The sequence below is a fragment of the Anguilla rostrata genome, chromosome 9, assembly GCF_018555375.3.
Source record: "Anguilla rostrata isolate EN2019 chromosome 9, ASM1855537v3, whole genome shotgun sequence".
Lineage (NCBI taxonomy): Eukaryota > Metazoa > Chordata > Actinopteri > Anguilliformes > Anguillidae > Anguilla > Anguilla rostrata.
The window spans coordinates 15,922,205-15,942,049 of NC_057941.1; the positions used below are offsets into that span (position 1 = coordinate 15,922,205).

The 19,845-nt window shown below is 40.8% G+C and overlaps 1 protein-coding gene across 4 annotated transcripts in view; it reads left to right on the top strand.

Moving 5' to 3' along the window:
* The first annotated feature begins 17,777 nt into the window (after window positions 1-17,777).
* Window positions 17,778-19,845, top strand: part of LOC135263031 (AF4/FMR2 family member 2-like) — a 166,841-nt gene continuing 164,773 nt past the window's right edge. The window contains exon 1 of one of the 4 annotated variants that reach the window (XM_064350577.1): window positions 17,778-18,113. In XM_064350577.1, coding sequence (XP_064206647.1) covers window positions 18,061-18,113 — 53 coding nt within the window. In that variant the 5' untranslated portion in view covers window positions 17,778-18,060. The remainder of the gene's footprint in view (window positions 18,114-19,845) is intronic. The other 3 variants (XM_064350578.1, XM_064350579.1, XM_064350580.1) reach the window with 3 other exon arrangements.

The window sequence follows — 19,845 nt, forward strand, 5'->3', positions numbered from 1 at the left end:
TGTAGTTACTATATGAAACCACCAGATGTCAGGCCTTTGCCTTTGGCTGCAATTTTGGGCTGAGTTGTGTAGAGAAATGAACGCAGGTGGAAATTAGTTTCATATAAATTTAGCTTTAATATTAGGAAGTAGTTTTTCTGCACATCATGCTATGTTATTGCATGTAATAGCATGCTGGATAATGTAGTCTTCCAGAGACCATTGAGGTGTTCAAGACCAGGTTTGACATAGTGCTCCATACTCTGTAGACCAATGGTTTCTAAACTGTGGGACATGGACAGGGTTGAGAAGGATCACAAGACACACATGAAAATAATTAGTACACAGTACACTTTACATTGACTTTCACACAAGTTAAGTTAAACACGGTATTTGTTCCAATATATATTGGGCAGCCATTAAGATGTGGGGCACAGACATTGCATCCACTCATTTAGTGAGTCAAGGTTTCAGAAAGTTTGAAAAATCACTAGATTCAACAGCTGGAAAAATTGTAAGACTTGATTGGTTGAATGATCTGTTGCCATCGTGAAACTAATGATCTTATGGCTCTAATAAACTTTTTACAATTTGAACCTCAGGGCACCTAGATTCAGGTCCCCAACAGGGGCAACAGCCAGAGGCCTGTCAAGGAACGTGGGATGATGAGAAAGATCAGGGGAGCCCCTGCTAGATGTCTATTATTTATAATGAGAAATGGTTGAATGTTCACAGTGTAGACTGGGTTATAGCATACAGAAAATGGAAGTACTGTAACCAGGGCATTGCAAACTTGGAGGTTTGTGCACTTGGAATATATCCCCCTGGCTTTTGTGTTGCTGTTTTCTATTTTTATTTGGTCATAGCATTTTCAGTTAAATTAAATTTTCCTCAACAGTGCCTTGAGTGTAATATTTATTTAAAAATAAATATTAAAACAGTAAAGCCTTTATTCCTTTAAATATAAAGTCATACTAATGTTTAACATACTAATATCTTCAAGAAAATATCATTGAGGTAATCATTTTATTTTGCTTTATTAATTTAATCATTTATCAGTTTCCTCGCCTTTAAGCCTATGGTGAGAGATTAGTGGTAGTGTTTTGCTCTGCCTGGTGTAAAGGACTGTTGTATGAATCCACTGGGTGTCACCCTTGTGCCTGACAAAGTAGACCCTGTGCATTTGTGCTATGATTGCGCAGCTTGTGTCCGTCCAGCTATGAACTGTCTCTGAACAGCTCTGACAGGTTTGATATTAGCCACAGTGTCTCCTCCTCTACTTGTGCGACATGATGCACACCAATTAAACCGTGAAAGTACAAACACTCGCCCAGTGCTGACAGAATTATAGCCATCATCTGGATGTTCCAGAGAGTGACCTAGTTTCACTTGGTAGCAGAGGCAGCAGGAAGCCTTAGATAGCCTCTGCCTTTGCTCTGTAAGCTGTGTTTCTGTCACTGAGTGCCTGCATTTAACTACCCCCCCCCCCCCTTCCCCTTCCACTACGGTTCCCCTCCTCCTCTGACCTCAATGCACATGTCTGCCACAGAATAATTAACAAATGCAGAGGAAATTAATGGCAACACTTAAAACCGTGCCTGGAGTACCATTTAATTAGCATATAATGACAGACTTGGTACATTCATTAAAGTCTATTATTAGTCAAATGGGTATTTAGCTCCATTTAACTTTTGCTGCTGTTTTACAGAAGCTTAAAAGTAAGACCAGTGGTCTTGGAACCCTATTAAGATGCTTTAACAATTGCAATTATAGACTGAAGCATTATTGTAGCTCAGTTACATGTCTTTAATACATGTACATTTTGGCATTCAGCAAACACTCTAATACAGAGTGACTTGCACAGTTTATTTTATTTATTTATTTCATTTTATTTATTTGCATGCAATTAATTTGAACAGCTGGATATTTACTGAAGCAATTCGGGTTAAGTACAGCAATGCTCCACCTGTAAATCAAACCTACAATCTTAGAGTTGCAAGTTCCTTAACCATTATGCTGCACTCCCTCCAATCATTTATATTTTTCAGTGCAATGAAATAATTTGAATAAGTGCATACATAAAGGTGTTCCATATTATAAATATAGAACTGATCAGAAGTGCAGCTAATCATTTCAAATTTTGTCCAGTATAAATGCAGGTTTGTTTTTAGTAGCAGTCTTTTGCTTTAGTTCTTTTTGGTTTTTTGTATGCATACTATTCTATTTCATTTATTTAACATTATACATTTATTTTTCCCATTATGTAAACTGCTCCAGCAGTTAATATCATAGTATTACCTTGTAATAATTACATTGCATTTTCTGTGCAGCACCTTAATACAGCACACACAGCTGTACCATCTATACAGACATAACATTCATGACGTATTTTTGCTGTGAAAAACCACTCAGCAGAACTGTGCCCTGTCAAAAGTAGTAGTTCTTCCCCCTCTCTCGCTTACTTTTTTGTTTGTTTTGCCCATTGATATTCATTTATATATTTGAAATGTACTTAGTTCCTCATCTGTGTCCCTGGAACACAGTGGAGTTTTTATTTAAGTGAGTGTATATGTTAATGTGTTGGAGCTGCCTATGATTTTTTTTTCCTTTCTGAAAAAAAAATTGCTGTGATAAGCAGTTTTGGCAAATTCCAAATTCTTTGTCTGTACTATTGATGTGAGGACCAACGTGCCAAGCTTCCTAGATGGATTGAACAAGACATTGCTCAACCAAGGAAACTGGCCCTCTGCTGTGCCTGTAGGATTGGCCAACATACTGTTGGCTTAGATCAGTTTTCTGAAGAAATACTGTACCTCCAGCTCTTCCCAAGCACAGCTGACCCACAGCTAACAAGGATTAGTGGAAATGTGGTTCACATTCTCCTCTGTTCCAAACACCGCTCCCTGTCTTTTTCTCTCAATAAGTCCCTACATATTGTCTTCAGACCGCTTTTCTTCCAGATTCCTGTATTAACAGATTATTCTTTTTGCTGGGCTTTTTTTACCCCTCTGTCCATACCATGTGATTCATTGCTATCATCCCTGTCTCATGCTGGGGAGGGTGGGGGGCGCTCTGGGGCGATGCCCTCCAGCCATCGTGACAACCGTCTGTGAGGGCACGCCGCTGGTGTCATCAACATTAGCATGCATGACATCTCCCACCCTGCTGAGAACTGAGTGGAGCTTAGCACAGATGATGAGAGTAATGACTCACAGGAGAGGGGAGAGGAAACAGCGCTTCTGTATTCCAACCCAAACCCCCCCCCCACCACCTCAACCCCCCACCCTTCTCTATCATCATCGCTCTCTGCTTCGTCTCCTAAAGCTCTGTCATTCTGCCAATTCAAGCTGAGATCCGCTACATCACAACAAGACTAGAGTCACTCAAAAGATTCCACGCAGGTGCGGCAATCTTAAGACTCTGTATTGAAAATGTTGGAATTATGGAACAGAACGGAACGTTGAGCAAGGCATTGTTCCGTTGTTTCTGCATAGCCAGCTGCAGGGCTGTTTTTGAGCCTGTTGTCCAGGATTTATAGGATCGAATAAAACGGAGAAGCAGCTCACATACCAGCATGCTTCCAGAGAACTTAACCATATGTGTTTGTTGACCAATTTAGGTTAAACGACTTGATATGCAAATGGACCAAACAATGGATTTAATTATGCGTGTCTTGCAATGTGAACTTCTCAGTTCATGTAAAGTACACTTACACTGGTTTTAACATATATAATTCTTTATTTCCTACCCTTGGTACTCCATACATCATGAACACAAAATGCAATATGCATTTTAAGGCAATTATTGCTAATAAACCATAATAAAAGAAGAAAACCTTATGAATCTGTTTTCCTTCTGAGTTGAAAAATGTTTGTACTGAATATACTCAGTATGGTTTTGTCTCTTTCTTCATGACTAATGGGATACGGTCTCTGAACTTCCTCAAGATTGTTTTAAATGAGGCCTTTGTACCATGCTAACATTTAGCAAAACAAAGAGCTCTTGTTAATCCAGCCTTGGGCTACTAGAGCTCTTAACAGCATGGTCAAATTCAATTTGTGCATTTGCGGAAAGAGTTTAATACTAATGTCAGATGCTTGTCTCCTAATGTATTTTGATTAGCATGACACTGTCTCCCTCTAATGAAGCATCAAGTGCCATAGTTCTAGCAGATATCACTTTGAAGATGGGAAAAATGCTACAGAATGAGTGGTTTCCCTTTCATTGAAAAAAAAAACTTTATTTATATTAGCATTAGCAACATCTTTATATTGTTGTCCCATCCTGGAAAATTAAGGGCTTCAGGGAAAATATATATCATTGTATTTACTCATTTGTTTTGTTTTATTTATTTTATTATTATTTAATCAAATTTGGCAATTATAGAATACAGATACAGTATAATGATCTCTACACAGTCTGCAGCCTGTGCAGTAAATGAGGTAATTTAAATATCGTGTGTGTTTTAAAACTGACATGGGATTCATTTAGCCTATAGGCTACAAAGTGGTAGCCAGGGGGCATCATATAGTTTACATAACATGTTTGAGCATGGCTGTATAGTTACTGTTTATACTGTTTAATTAGATAAAATTACATAATTTGTCATTTTGCATAATATTTATATAATAATTTCAAACAAAATTTAATGGGCTACACTTTGTGACTAGGAATTGAGCATATATAGTCAAAAGCATAGAAGAATATTATATTATTATATTCGTTAATTAATTATATTATATTATAGTTATTCCTTAGCCCAGGCATGATCATACATGAAAGCATTTATAACTTCTTCTCTGGGTTGTCACTGTCACCCCGGATCATATAGTAAAGGGCAAGGAGAGAGATTAGGGACAGACAGGCAGTGAGAAGGAGTGACAGATCAGTGGCAAACTTGCCGCCTTTACACTATCACATGTCTCAGTGATAGTGTCACTATGTCACTGTGACTACACCATAGCAGCAATAGTGTTAACCATATCAAAAATGTGTCTTTGTATCAGACATTTGTGAGGACTGACTGCAACAATACTTTTTTTTGTAAGTTTAAGAAATAAAACCAACTTCTGCAACTGGTCTAATTGCCACGTCCAGACCCCTCATCTGTATGGGGAGTGAAAAGGGACATCATTGCATGGAGGTAATGTGATGACAGTTTCCTGCTACTATGTATTTTATTCTGATGGTTAAATAATAGGTATTCGCAGTTCCGTCAGTAAAACTATTGTTGATAGTATTAGCTCTGAAAAATAGTGTCAACGTGCCTGTGTTTCTATTTTGTAATCATGCTGTTACCACTGTGGGATACACAAGTTAATAAAGGCATCAATTGTTGCATTTTGCAGCAGGTTCAGTGACAAATATAAAAGTGATGGAATTCTAGCAGGTTCAGTTGTTTCTCCAGTATAAAATTGAAATTTGAATAAAAATATTGATACAAATAGAACTAAAGCCTCATGGCCAGAATGACCCAAAAAATAAATCAAATATACACAAAATGACCAACAACAATATTCTTGATGGAAGGTTTAATATGTATTTAATTGAATATTATACATTAAAAGACTTATAGCTTATAGAGCTAAACTTGGCACAGCACAATTTCAATCTGCATTAACCTTCATCCTTTAAAAGAATGATCGGAGCATAAAAGACTTTGCTCTGAATCTTCTTCACTAATTCGCATTATATACAGATATTGTACAGGGCTGTGTCACAATCCTGTTAAGAGACAACTTTCCATACAAACAGATCATTTTTATATTGTATGAAAGCAAAATAGGAATATGATTTAAAGAAAAAAATGTTTTAATTGAACATGATGTTGAATTATTTCAGTACAAAGACACTTGTTTTTGCAGGTTGCAATTCAAAGTGCAGTTCCAGCACATATTTTGGTGCCATTAGGTGATTAAAACAGGAGTATGGATGCACTTTGGAGATTTATTTTAAGTGTAAATTTTGGACCTGCAAAGTCCATCAGACAGTTGTATAATTGCGATTCTGTGATAAACTGGTGTTTTTGTTTCTGTACTAAGCAAGAGGGAGTCATTTTGTAAAAAAAAAAAAAAAATTTTTAAAGAAATTGAAAAAAAGGGAGAGAAATTAAAATTGACTCAGACTGAGTAATTTTATGGGTGTTTGTTTCTTGGTCTTACATCGCTACATAAACATAGCACCCAAAACACCATCTGACTACTAATGAGCAATCCTAAATGGTGTGCAGTGAATAAATAAATGCTTTCAGCGATCAGTCACTTTGTCCCTCACTTCTGTTACAAGCCTGACCCGATGTCACCCAAAAAGCTTGAAATTCATCCTTGAGCCTTCCATCCGAATCCTGCCACAAACTAAATTCTGTGGTCAGACGATCGGAAAGCCATGGCGGAGTCTGGCCTCGGGGTTAATAAGAGCGGAAAGCGAAGCGTTGTGGGGATTCTGGTGTTACACGGCAGTAGCCAGCTGTGTCGTGGATGTGTCCCTTCACCCCTACTACCCTGCACGCGTTCTTCCACTTTCCTTTAAGCACCTCCTCAAGGAAGAGGCTCTTAATTCTCTCACTGCTCAGTGGCGGCTGGTAATAATGTCAGACATCCTGTGGTGTAAGGCAGAGACTCACCACAGTGCTGCCACCTCTGTCATATATTCCCAGAGCTGAGCAGGTTAAGCTTGCAATGTGGCTGCAGTAATGACTGTTTCTTCAATGGGTGAAAGTGACAGGGCCATGTTTGGACGTATTTTAGAAGGGCACTTCATGCTGTTCTCTGAAAAAAGTCTGAATCTTGAACATAATTATTATTTTGGGGGAAAAAGAAAGTTTAAGAAAAGTATTTGAATTATTACTAGGGAAATTATTACTCTTATCACTGGACATATGGAAGACACACCAATACCATGATACTTAAAAAAGAAAAATGTGTTGTCTTTGTTGTGCTTTCAAGTCACCGGTTGCAAGATGTGGTTGTCTGTATGGGAGACCACAGATTGTGAGAAAGCATTATCTTCTTATTTACAGCAGGGGGAGCTGCTGCACCAGAGCAGCACACTGGCTGCAAACAAACACAGGAGAAGGAACTCCTTACTAAGACCAGATAATACTGAGCGGATTGAGTTCATTAATGTCCCCTCAGACCAACATAAAATCATTTTAAATAAATAAACATACACATACAAACAAACACACACAAAGGGAAAAAATAGATAATTCCCATTCAGAATCCTTTTTTAACTGGAACTGGCTAGTTAAAAAAAAATCTGAAATGGAATGAACAAAAACAATGATCATAAAGGTAAAGCATTTAGAACAGAATGTTCTCAAAGGTTCAGGTCTGTGTAGCGCGCTGAGCTGGTGAATGTGGACAGTGTGTTCCCAAACAAAGACATTTTCTGCGGGTGTGGATTTACTCCAGGAATTTAAAATATTTTCGGTCCTGTTGGACATTTTGTAAGGGCTCGGCTGACCGAACAAAGCACTTGCGGTCAAGCTGTCCCCTGCCATCAGGCCTGGCAGCGCTCCGCGATGTCAGCGGAGGGTGATCGAGGGCTGAAAGCCATCCAGGGAAAGTGGATGGAGCTTCACTCCACCCCCCCCCCCCCCACCCGCACACCCCCGTGCCACCCGCCTTCATTACAGCCCTTCTCAGTTATGCATCACTTATCTGCAATAATCATCTCCGACTGGCCGCACGAAACCAGAACCTTGCCCGCTTTGTTTACTCCTCTAATCAGAGGCAACCACACCAGATGAGCCAGAATTAAGAAATCATTGTGAGGCCCAAAACAGACTGAGAAATGGGGGGGGAGGTGGGGGAATGGGTGTAGGGAGGTTGACAAAAAGTTAACTTCAGTCTGGCTGTGTTTTGGCCACGTTTGCCTGGGGAATACTTTGTGAAGCTGAGCGAGTCATGCGCTATGACAACCTGACTGGTAACGGGGTACATGGCTTTAGTAATGGAAGCAGAGTGCGAGCTACAGTATCTGTCACTTATTCATCTCTAAACAAAGAAGGCTGACAAGCCCTTGCAAACAGGGCACTACAGTGCACCTTACAGTCCTCCTATGTGAACAGATCCTACCCTCTCTCTGCTGCCCTGTACCACAATACAGTATACCAGCACATATTGTCACACACATCAATTGAACTGAGCTTGAGGGTGAGCATGGCGATGATGATGATGATGATGATGATTAGTAGTAGTAGTAGTGCTGCTCAGGTTTTATTCCTGCCTCTCACCCAATGCATGCTAGTAGTAGTAGTAGTAGTAGTAGTAGTAGCAGTATTGATATTATTATTATATGAGAAAGTTACGGTATGCAGAGCTTTTTCCGTAAATTGAATAAGAACAGTCAGACCATAATTTAGGAGTAGTGCAGGGACAAGGGGGAATGAGGGAGGGAAGACTGGTCAATGTGCCTCTGCCATTGGTCAAAGTCAATTAATGTAGCCTACCAAGGGGTAACAGATTTAGAGGAATGGAGAACAATGCCACGGGTCAGTTCCTTTCCAATGAATCTGGACCTGTAAAAAACGGAGGGAAGCGGATGTGGATGTGCTCCTGCTGAGACACGCTGGCAGGTGTAACATGCCTCCTCAGCGGGGGCAACACATGGGGTGCGGTGGTGGCAACAAATATTTCTACCGTCTTCTCTGGAAAGCACATCCCTTTGAAAGCACGTAATTGCAGTGCCAGCTGACAGGTTTTTCTCCCATTTTCTGTTGCTTTTATAGTGCCTCTTCTCTCATTCCAGCCCACAAACGTACAGGCGCTGAGTTTATTTATTAGCCCTTTCAACTTCATAAAGTACAAGTTTATTTGAGGTTCTGCCAGAAAGCATGATGGGTAATATGGGTGCACTGTGGAAGGCTCTTCTGCAGAATTCTTTCCACTGCGAGAGACCAGAGAAACAGCAAATTATGTGGTTTTATCTGGCGTCCCAGGGGGTGGGATAGGATTTTTTGCGGAATGTACCCATGACCAGGAGGCAACAGATACGGACCACATGGACCTTTGAGCGTGATACCGGCCTGAATTACCTCACAAAATATCCACTCGTACGAATGAGTGAAATGTCATTTGTCAGCCGAAGTTAATGGTGCCTGCCGAGCAAAACAGATCAATAGACATCTATGCGACGGCTGAGGGGAAAAGACAAGAAGCATCGCCTTCAGTACAGTGCATGTGAAACTGAAATATCTCTCCTTGTCAGTTCTTTACTTGAATTGTATCTACAGACTACAGAGTGATGTATATATATATATATATATATTTAGAGGAGGTGTACCACTTCACAGTTACCAGAATCATAGAGATTGTCTATACTACAGGCATATTGCAATAGTCACTTTTTACAGTGTTACTAAAATGGGTATTAGTACTTAGGACATATGAGATTTTGGTGTGTCTTAACATAAAGCATTCTCAGGACCGCCTTCCAAAGCTGTGATATAAATGAGTTGCTTTCATTTTCAACATTTATAGATTTATTCAAATCGTTCCAAGAACAGGCAGGTAGCATGAAAATCTGATTACAACTCAAGTCAAAAACTGTTCTGCTCAAGAATCCGGACAATGACGCATTCAGTTTTGATTCCTCCCGCTTTCCGCATTGTTGATTCTTGATTGAATTTTATTATTTTTTTTTTTTTCCCTCAGCTACCACAATTCTCCAAATTCAAAAGCAGCACGATAAAGCACCGCAAAACCAAGCTAACGTTTGACGCATCATTTGCCCAAAACGGCCATGCCGTTTGTCCGGTTGCTGTTACGGCTTGCCGCTCAGCATCACGTCGGTACAGTGCAGGCCAAATTAGAAACGTCCTCGGCGTCGGTGCCAGACGAAGCGCCGATGTGGAGCTGCCTGTAACTGTGGACAGAGTGTGCCTGAAGCCTCCAGTTTCTCAGCGTCCTCCTCCGTCCTGTTGGTTCTCCTCGTGGAGGGGAGCTGTTGCTCTGACTGCAGCATTGTCTTCGAGTTCATTCGCAGATGAGGCGGGGAGTGTATTTAACGAGGTGTTGCTCAACACCATTTCAGATGTCCTACCCCCCAGGGTGCTCAGCAGTGTGTTCACGCCACATGAATTAGGAGCCAGAATTTTCTTCTTCTTCTTTTTTTTTTCCCCTAAAAAATGCTTTTCTCGGAGTCTGACTAATGCCACCCTCCCACAGAAAACACTATCATTATCAATTCTCCCGCATCTCGACAGCAGGAATTCTTTGATTCCGCTGTTCAAAGGCCTGCGTCTCTGTGGTCATTATTTCTGTGGAACTTTCTCTGCTCCTCGCGGAACAGAGGGTGCCCACAATGAGATGCAGGCAAACACAAAGCAAAACATTCACTAAAATGACTCACTGGGATTTCCTCGCGTATACATAACATTAACATCTTTCTGTGCGGCTGAAATTAAATGCATTGCGAGACTTTGAACCCAGACATGCTTGCATTCGTATACACACTACAGTTGGTGTTTGTACACAGGAATCGCGATGGCGAGCATTCCACATTGATTTGTTTGCTGTGGAATAGAAGTGATTCATGGACACTGAATAATTATTCAGATATTTCATATGTCCAGCATATCCTCTTTTCTCTCTGTATTTGAATCACGGCTTTGAACAGATACAATTTGCAGATGCATACATGTGAGGGAAATCAAATATCATAATAATAATGTATATGGTTCAACCAGTGGAATTCGGTGTGAATTGATTCATTAAAATGAATATACACTAAAAATCAAAGGGACGTGTGCAGCAACTGATATATTTCTGTTTTTTTTTGAGTGTCTCACAGTTTTCCTGTCCGTTCAGTAGACAAAAGCTGCTCTTGCCTCTCAGGACAGTGCTGCGAATGAGAGAGCCAGACTGACAGACACAGATAGAGAGATGAGAGCGGTGGCATTTGTATTATTTATTCTGGTTGTTTGTCATTCTAATCTTCCATTCTGCAGCGCAAGAATTCCGTAATTCACAATGGAGACCTTTTAGCGCAATTGGGAGGCTGACATTTGGCGAGGAATTAGGTGAGCCTCATGCAGTGACTTCCTGTCTTGTGACAGCTGATGCCATATCAGAGCCGTCTCCCAGGAGAAGCGGGACCGGTGGGCACTTTGTGGGCGTTCGGCTTTCCCGAGGGCTTACAGTAGGAGATGATTAGGTAGCTGACGAAGGAGGCCAATTAACATCTGTCACTCAGCGGGAAGGGTTGCTCGACTGCAGATGATGCCGTAGTGCCCCGCGGCTAAAGCCACCACCAATTATCCTGCGGGGCAATTGCAGTTTCCAGGCTTCCATTCGCCCGCATGTGTAGGCAGACTCCCACTCTGGCATACTGTAACTTCACTCTGACATGTCATGCATTTGTGTAAGATACATAACTGCATTATTTCAGCTATTGTCACTCGGTGCTCAGAGTCCAGGGAGCAAGAATCATAATATGACATACTGTAATATACGTCACATGGAGGAGTATTCCCCTCAAGCAGAAGCTACTTAATGAATAATAATCACAGTCAAGGTTCTCCATGTAATTTGTTATCATCCATGATAAAAATCGATAATGGCTTTTCTGATTTTACATACATATAAAATGGCTGTTAGTTTATGAGGTTTCGTGTTAACCGTGGCCCAAGATAATGTCACAAACACGAAAGTATAAAAAGCACATCATTCATGATGCCGTTCTCTATGAACATTGCTCCTCGTGAACAAACAGGACATCCTGTGCAAGGGCATATCCTTTTTCCAATCTGCGGTCATTGGCGCTCAGATGAAACGCTCAGAACGAGCAAAAATGCCAGCACAAGCCACGACAGGCCCATCCGAGCCATGCAGGTCACATCATGTAGAAGGAGCTTTGATCCTGCGGCATTCACGTTATTGCAGTGCACAAGATGCTGTACCACATTGCTACAATCAAATCTGGGTTAAGGTCTTTACCATGTGACCATAATTTAAAGCATGGAAGTCATCTGTAACCCAAAAACAATGTTCTTTTATATCAGCTCCCGATGTCAAACCGCATCACAACCATAAACAGCATGTTCATAGCACTAAAATGTAATGCAATTCATTGTACCATACCACGGCACCGTATTAGGGCTACAGTGCATAACCAGAAACAGAGCAAAGAAAAATGTCTTCTACTTTTAGTGTAGTGTGCATTGGTAATGATTTTTATCTTCCAGCAATGACTGTAATGACTAACAGATTTGTACCTGGTGGCTGTGTAGCCCAGCTGCATGCGTGACTCAGGAGAAGTGTATGAGGATGTGACATTGGCCACAGCACAGGGACTCCATGCACATTACAAGTCAGTTATCCTGATCAAATGCCTGTCCCTTCCCCTCAGCAATGCCTTTGATCCTTGTTCGTCCACAGGTCGTCGAGGGTGGGTGGGGTGGGTGGGGTGGGGGGGTGGGAACTAGGCTAGGAGGGAATAAGGATCGCCCTGACCTCTGGAAGTTTGCTTTAAAAGGGCCCTTTCGGTTTGGGGCAAGCGACATGCCGCAGTCCCCAATCAAATGGAGCGAAAAGCCATGCCTCAGCCTCTGCAGATCATTAAGGATGAATTTACTATAGTTTGATAAGGTGGCAATCCCCCTCAGCCTGTATCAGCATATCTCATAATGACTCTTTTATTCATTTCAATGAGATTAAAAGAGGGAAGAGTCAGGCCTCTGACTCCAGCCTCTCTGATTAGGTCTTTCTGATTAAGTCTATCTCCATTTGCGCTCATTACATCCTCTGAAACACGACTTTGCCAGTGGCAATTTCAACAAATGGCTTTAACTTGGGTGTGCATTTGTTGCAGCGCATTCTTTTAAATGGAAGCGAAGTGAACTTCAAACGAGCAAATGAGCGAAACAATTACTTGTGGTCTTCATTATGTTTCTGCAGAATACAAGTGCTTATGTGCGGAAAATTATTTTTGGTGCTGCACCACCTGTGAGAGGAAAAGCATTTTCATTTGGTCATTTCGAGATTGCAATCATAAGGCTTTTATAGGAAAGGGTTTTCCCAAGTATTCTCATGTCCACTAGTTTTTGCTCCTTTCAAGCAATTTTCATATTATTTAAGAATGTGCCATGCAGAAGTGCCACTATTTGTCTTTGTTCGTCTCAGCTTATCTCTTGAGAGTAACACAATCCTTTCCGGGGTGGGGGGGGGGGGGGCTCTTGGAATACCCCAACAATGCACGGTGCCACACATGACTCATCATACAAAGGTTACACTTGGCCTTTGTCAAATGATGACATTTTATGTCACTGTGACTTATTTATTTATAGCCATTGGAAGTCAGGAGCTGTAGAGAGGTAAAAATAAACAGTTTCAATAAAATAAGAATAAAATGCCAGTTTCTTACTTTATGCTGCACGTGGATAACATCTGCAAATCTTGGTTTTCTTTGGGCCTCCCTAAATGTTAATGGCACACAACTCACTTCACCTTGTATTTGACAGTGTAAAACTTCTCCCTTTTGTACTGTATTGACAGAGTACAGTAAGTGAGAGGTGGTGCAAGACTTTTTTGTGGACACTATCTGTGGTAGTTTTCAGCTTTCTCTCTGTCTCTCTCTCTCTCTCTCAGTGCTGTTCTTTAAATGTTATACAAATAGTAATGTTTTGGAGATTTTAATGCTAATTATTGGCTTACACTCAGAGCTTTGAGGACAGCCTTTAGTGCAATAAATATTTACTTTGACTTTCTATGATTCATTCCAAAGCTTTGAGTATAATATACTGTAGCATTTTCACCCTTTGCAAACGTTTTCGTTCATTGATTGAATTTCAGTCGACATTCAGGAGATACAGAGCATCTGTTTTCTCGAGTTGCAAAATAACACTAAATTGAAACCAGCGGCACAAATTCATGTGGGTTGAGAAGATGTTGCAGTTCTAAAGGTTATACCCACATAATGAAAATAGCTGCATTAAGTACAGAACATGGTGTCGCCATACGGTCAAGTGTACATTAAGATTATTGCACCAACTTGAAGTGTGTGCTTATACCTTTAAAAGGCATATTTGCTGCAATACACAGTGAGTAGTATTTCCATACATCCTTGGACTGTCATTCTTATACATGTACAAGAACTGAAGCATAAATGAGTGCTCTTAAAGAAGGTTCAACAATAGTTATTCACAAAGCACTCTAAAGGTCTGTTCAAGTTCATGATATCTGGACTTCATTCAAAACCTGAGACTAGTGAGAACACAAGAACAGTGAGAAAAAAACAATAGTTAGAACAAATAGTAAGACTGGCTTGCTTTAGCTTACACACTTTCTCTGTGTGGCCAATTCTGGCAAAAGCATGGCTTGTGCATGAGTCCCGCTCTTGCTAGGAACTAGTCACCCTTGACCCAAGCCTCTGCAATGATGGATTTCTACACTTGGGGATGCCAGCTGTAAAGTCGGGCACAGGAGCTGCTCAGCCCTGCAGTGATCTAAGCACCAGGCTAATGATCTGATCTGGCACGGCCTGAAGCATTTAGTGTAGAATTTTTCCCTAATGGGTTTAGCAATCAAACATCCTCCATTTGTTTACCCTCAACACCCACCCCCCGCACCCCCCTCCCCAAACAAAAAAGGCCTCCTCCTACCCTGCCCCAGATCAGACCATCAGACCTGCTAGCTGACTGATGCATCCATACCACTGCTCTCCAGCCATTCCATTTAGGCAGAGTTTTTCCCCATAAGGCTACAGGACTGCCGGAGGCTCAGCTTATGTCTTTAGGGACAACGCGGGTCTCCAGGCTTTTCTATCAGCCCTACACAGGGCTAAAACGCATCAGCGCCACACAATCTTACAATTTCCCCAGAATGTAACGCGTCTGCTTTTCCCTCCACCGCCTCCCACCTTCTGCCAGGTATGTTTTTTCCACCCCTGACATGTACCTAATCTGGACCACTCTCTCCCTTTCATTCACCTGCCTGTTTTCCCGGCACCAGTCCACAGCTTTCTAATCGCTCCATTAACGAAGCATTCGGAGGCTTTCCTTATCTGTGACCACCCTAGCACCGCGTACCACAGTAAATCAAGTGGATTTGCAGAGGTAGTAGCAATTAAGTGGAGGAGAGCCGTGCTCTGAGAAGCACCGTCAACAGAATGTCAAGAGCACAGAGCCCCTAGAAGCCAGTACGAGCTGCCACAGGCAGGCCCCAGCGGAAAAGCTCTTAACCTCTGATACAGACAGCTGTATAGATCAAACTGGACCCCTGCAAAACCGGGACAGAGGAGTTCATCATTCCTGCGAAGAGAGAAACAAACCAGACGTGGCCAGAGCAAACCTGTGGTAATCCACAAGGTAATCACAAATTAGCATCAGGGGTGGAAGGTGTTTTTTTTTTTCCCCTACCACCAGTCAGAAAGATTGTTTGTGCTCTAGAAAAAACCCATCCACACTTTCTGCATTCGTACTTGAAATATAGGAGATTGGGCCTAGATTTTGAGGCATTCTATCCTCTGGTCCCCTAATCATTAGGAAAGACAGCTGTTCACAGATCATTTTCATTCCTACCATCTCCGGTCATGGCGTCAAAGAGAAACGTTTATATTTATTTGTCCAGAAGGTCTTGGTCAACACCATTTGTTCATTTCACTTGAAATCTTTGTTGCTCTGGCCTTTTATACTGGGGAAACAAAAGCTGTTAGTGCAGGACGCCCACTCCTTTCTGGCCACGGGAAAATATTTCAGAAGAACACCGCTCCAATGGACCTATCAAAGGAAATTTTCTTCCCAGAATTTATCTTTTCCAGCTTCTTTGGCATTTCCAGAGAAGATTAATACCAGCTTTGAAGTATGTGCTATAAATTAGAAAATGTCTTAAGGGTACACAATGAATATGATATACTGTTTTAATATTGGTATTTAATTATACAGAGCAACATATGAAGCCCACAAAACCATGTAATAGGTATAAAGACACATGTCTCCTTATGTCTTCTTGGCTGCCACTATCTCTCCAGATTATTAATTTTTTATTCTGAAATCTAAAAGTTAATGCTTGTAATTTGTAAATACCCACAGAAGATAGTTTGTATTCAGTATTGTAACTGCACCATACAAATATGATATTGGTCAACACAACACAACTCAGCATAACACAACACAATGACGAAACCAGGCCATTAAGCCCAACAATGCATCCAATTTTCCTACCACATTGCAAAACATTGCAAATCTGTTGTAAAATACTTTTGCAGTTTCTTAAATCAAACAGATGTATTTTAATATTTTTTATATAGAATTTTACAAAGACTTTGCAACAATATGCTTCATAGTACACTCTGGCCTAAACCCCTCTTCCCCATCTTCCTCTGGCTGGTTCAGGGTGTGGGTTCATCGAGACAAGACGGGTCAATTCAATTTTCAGTCCGTCCAATCAATTCATCTTTTTACGGGCCTTGTATACATTCCAAAATGGCTGTAGAGACACAGGGTTCTTTGCCCCTTACCTGTGTCATCACCCATAAACTACTGATTCACAGCCATTTTGTTTTAAATGTCAAAACTGGAGTCAGAGCGGCGGGGGGCGGGGGGGGGGGGATGCTGTCAGGGCATTGCTACTGCATCACCCTTATATGCAGTATGTACAGAAACACTGATATAAAGAAAATATACAAAAACAATGATGTAAATTCATGCAACAATCAATAAACTCATGCTTAGATGGAACTGGAAAATGGCATCATAGACATAATTTCAAAATATCCCATGAAAACTAGATTCAATTCAAATATGGTGACTGAGAAGGTCATGATGTATGGATAACATTAATGCCATACATTCAAATCTTCAGCCATATTAAGAAAGCCATCTTTTTTGGAAAGAAATGCTCTAACATGGGACATGGTCATTGTACCATTAAGCAACAACTGAGATTGGCTTTGTCTTCTGAGAAAATTAGTGTACCCAAAATGAACCACCATGGAACCCAGACAGAACCATTATGGAATTTCTAGAACCCTTGATATTAGTTATTCTCTGAGTATCTGTCTAAACAGACACAATTACAGAGGGCAATGTGCTTATTTAAAATCAATAAGCTATCCTTGGATAATTGGATCTTTGACAGTGTTTTACATTATTAATCAAGCTTTCCTGTTAGCAAGAGCTGTCTATTGTCTAATACTGCACAAACCAAAATCACAGTATTACATAAGCAGAAATCAAAGGCCATGCACCTCATTAAATAGACTGACTTCAGGCTGTCACATTTCAGTACAAGCAGTAGCACACGCAAGCATACGTTAGAATAATGAAGCTACCATGCAGGCAGCGGTTTCTTCATTTCAAGGCCCTCCTACAGTCCCTGTGCATATACATTATAAGTGCTACGTTCATGTAAATTGTTGCCTTTGTGTCTGCAGTAGATGGGGGCTCATCTGAAGAAGGTTTTGAAGAGGAGCCATGATAGAATCAGAACATCAGGGGAAACCTCATTCCTTGGCTCTGAGTCCCATGTCCAGATAGTACTGCCCTTGATAACTTCGTGCTTTAACTACACAAATTATCATGAATAGGGGAAATAATTACATTTTTAAATTTGAATATTTTGTCTTTGTGTTTATCATGGTCAATTAATATCAACCTTGATGGTGTTGCTTTTTCGCCATAACCTGCTCTCAGCAAAAAATTAGAGTTATATTGGAAACATGCTGTGCATCAATCGTTGCGTTTGACCTCACTTCACCCGGAACACACTAGGCACAGTACAGCTGATTTTGAGTAACAGCGGGGGGAGTAAAAATGTAGCTTGTACCGTTATTATTATTTTTCTTTTTCTTTTCGAATATTATGAGCCAGATCCCTTGGTTCCTAATATGTTGACTCCATGTCACGGCTTCTGGATTTCTCAAGCTCCGCCTTCTTCTAACTGTGCTGTTGAGACGCGTGAGGCAGGCAGTCAGGGCTGTAGCATTTTTTTTCTCGCTGTGTGTCAGCCCGGCTGAACACGTACAGTAAGACTAGGTAGCTAGTTGCACTTAACGGAAACGCACACAAATTAGTGCTGTATGCAGGCTGGTGCATTTGAGCGGCCACCGGCTCCTTACTGACTCATACCACGGGGACCAAACATGGACCTATTCGAGTTTGACTTCTTCAGGGACTGGGAATTGGAGCAACAATGGTACGTTGAAGTACATTTCAGTTTCCTTAGCATTTTATGCCTTTATTGTCAGCAAGCTTTGTTTTCAAATGCCGATCTGGGCTGGACACATCAACGCACTCGGGCATTTAGCATATGACATCCCGGAATAATCGTGTTTGTGCTAGCAACGTGTAGAGGCTAAGCGATGCTTGTGAACGATGATTTCGCATTCTTTCATTCGTGCGCTTTTATTATATTGTCAGTATGGACCGTTTGTTGAAAGCTGTTGGCTACTAGAAAGCGCTGGTTACTTGCTGTGTAGAGATACAGTTGATGGAGTTCAAGTTATGGGACTGCGTGTGCGTCTTAATTGTCGCATTTAAGAAGGGTAAAATGGATAAGAAGTTAACATTGTAGATGTGAGGTGATACAGTTAATTCTGGCAGATCCTGCCAAGTATTTTTAAGTTGGATGCAATTCGTCAGTATGAAATATAGTAACTATGTTCTAAGAATGGACTTTTCTAAATGCATGTGTGTTTGTGTATGTATGTGTGCGTGTGTGTCTGTGTTTACGCGCACGAGCCTGTGTATGCGCGTGTGTGTACTCTTCTTACCACCTGAACTGTAAGCAGTCTTTGCATTTACATTCTATCACTCCTCACGGTGTTTTGGAATTTCGGAATCAATAAGTTCGATTTTATCATTGAATTTCACCCAGGTGTAAGATACAAACCCTCTTTACAAATGTCTGTTGGATTAAATTTTTCCATTCATAACATTTGTTATATTAGAGTGGACTAAAACAGCTAAAATCATGTTATTTATATACTAAAAATATATGTATTCCCAGTATATTTTTATGTTTTCATATTTCAGATATGGTATTTGTCATCCGTGAAATTCTTAAGCAACACAAAGGAATTTGCTTTGGAATATGTATATTCTTTATATTCATATTGTCACAGTCCTTGATGACAGTTATGGTGATATTGGTAATATTAATGTAATATAAACTAATAAAGTAAAAATACCCATTAAATAGTCATTTTAAAATAAAATATAAGCAACAGACACATAAAAAAGACCTCATGCAATACAAAACAACATGACTCACAAACTTTTTTAGTTTTTCTTCTCCACAGAACACATCTCAGAAATTATTCTGGACCTATTGCAGCATCAGTGACTTTGCTCATGTTTTCTTCACATTTAATTTGTGAAATACTCAGTTTTGAAAAATTCCCGTTATATGGCTGTCTTGGTATGAAAGTCCATGCAGTTCAGAGTGGCGCCATCATGTGGCTGAAAGGGGTGGAGCAGCATTGAAACAGACAATGACCTCTGACTCCTACAGGCTGCAGCAAAGTAGTAATTGTGCTATATCTTATTAAAACTGGCATGTTATCACCATGTAGAATCTGCAATGGTGCAAGTCAGAGTTCTCAAAGTTAAGCTTCCAAGAGTCTGCGATTATGTTCATTTATCATGCCCCCATTAGTTACTGTTCTTCTTTACAAAGACATATACCTCTCTACTGCCCTCGTGGAAACCAGTGCCCTCCACTGTAGGCTGAGGGACAGAACACATGCATTATCTCACTTGTTTTGCTTTTACACTACCTATTCCTCATTCCCAATCATCCCTCTCTCCCCCTCTCTCTCTGTCTTCTCCCTTGATGGCCTTTATTGCTTTCCCACACCGCCCACCTCCTCCCTTTCCGAGTTTCTCTTCCTCAGCTCCTCCTTCACACAGCGGTTTGACTTGCTGTG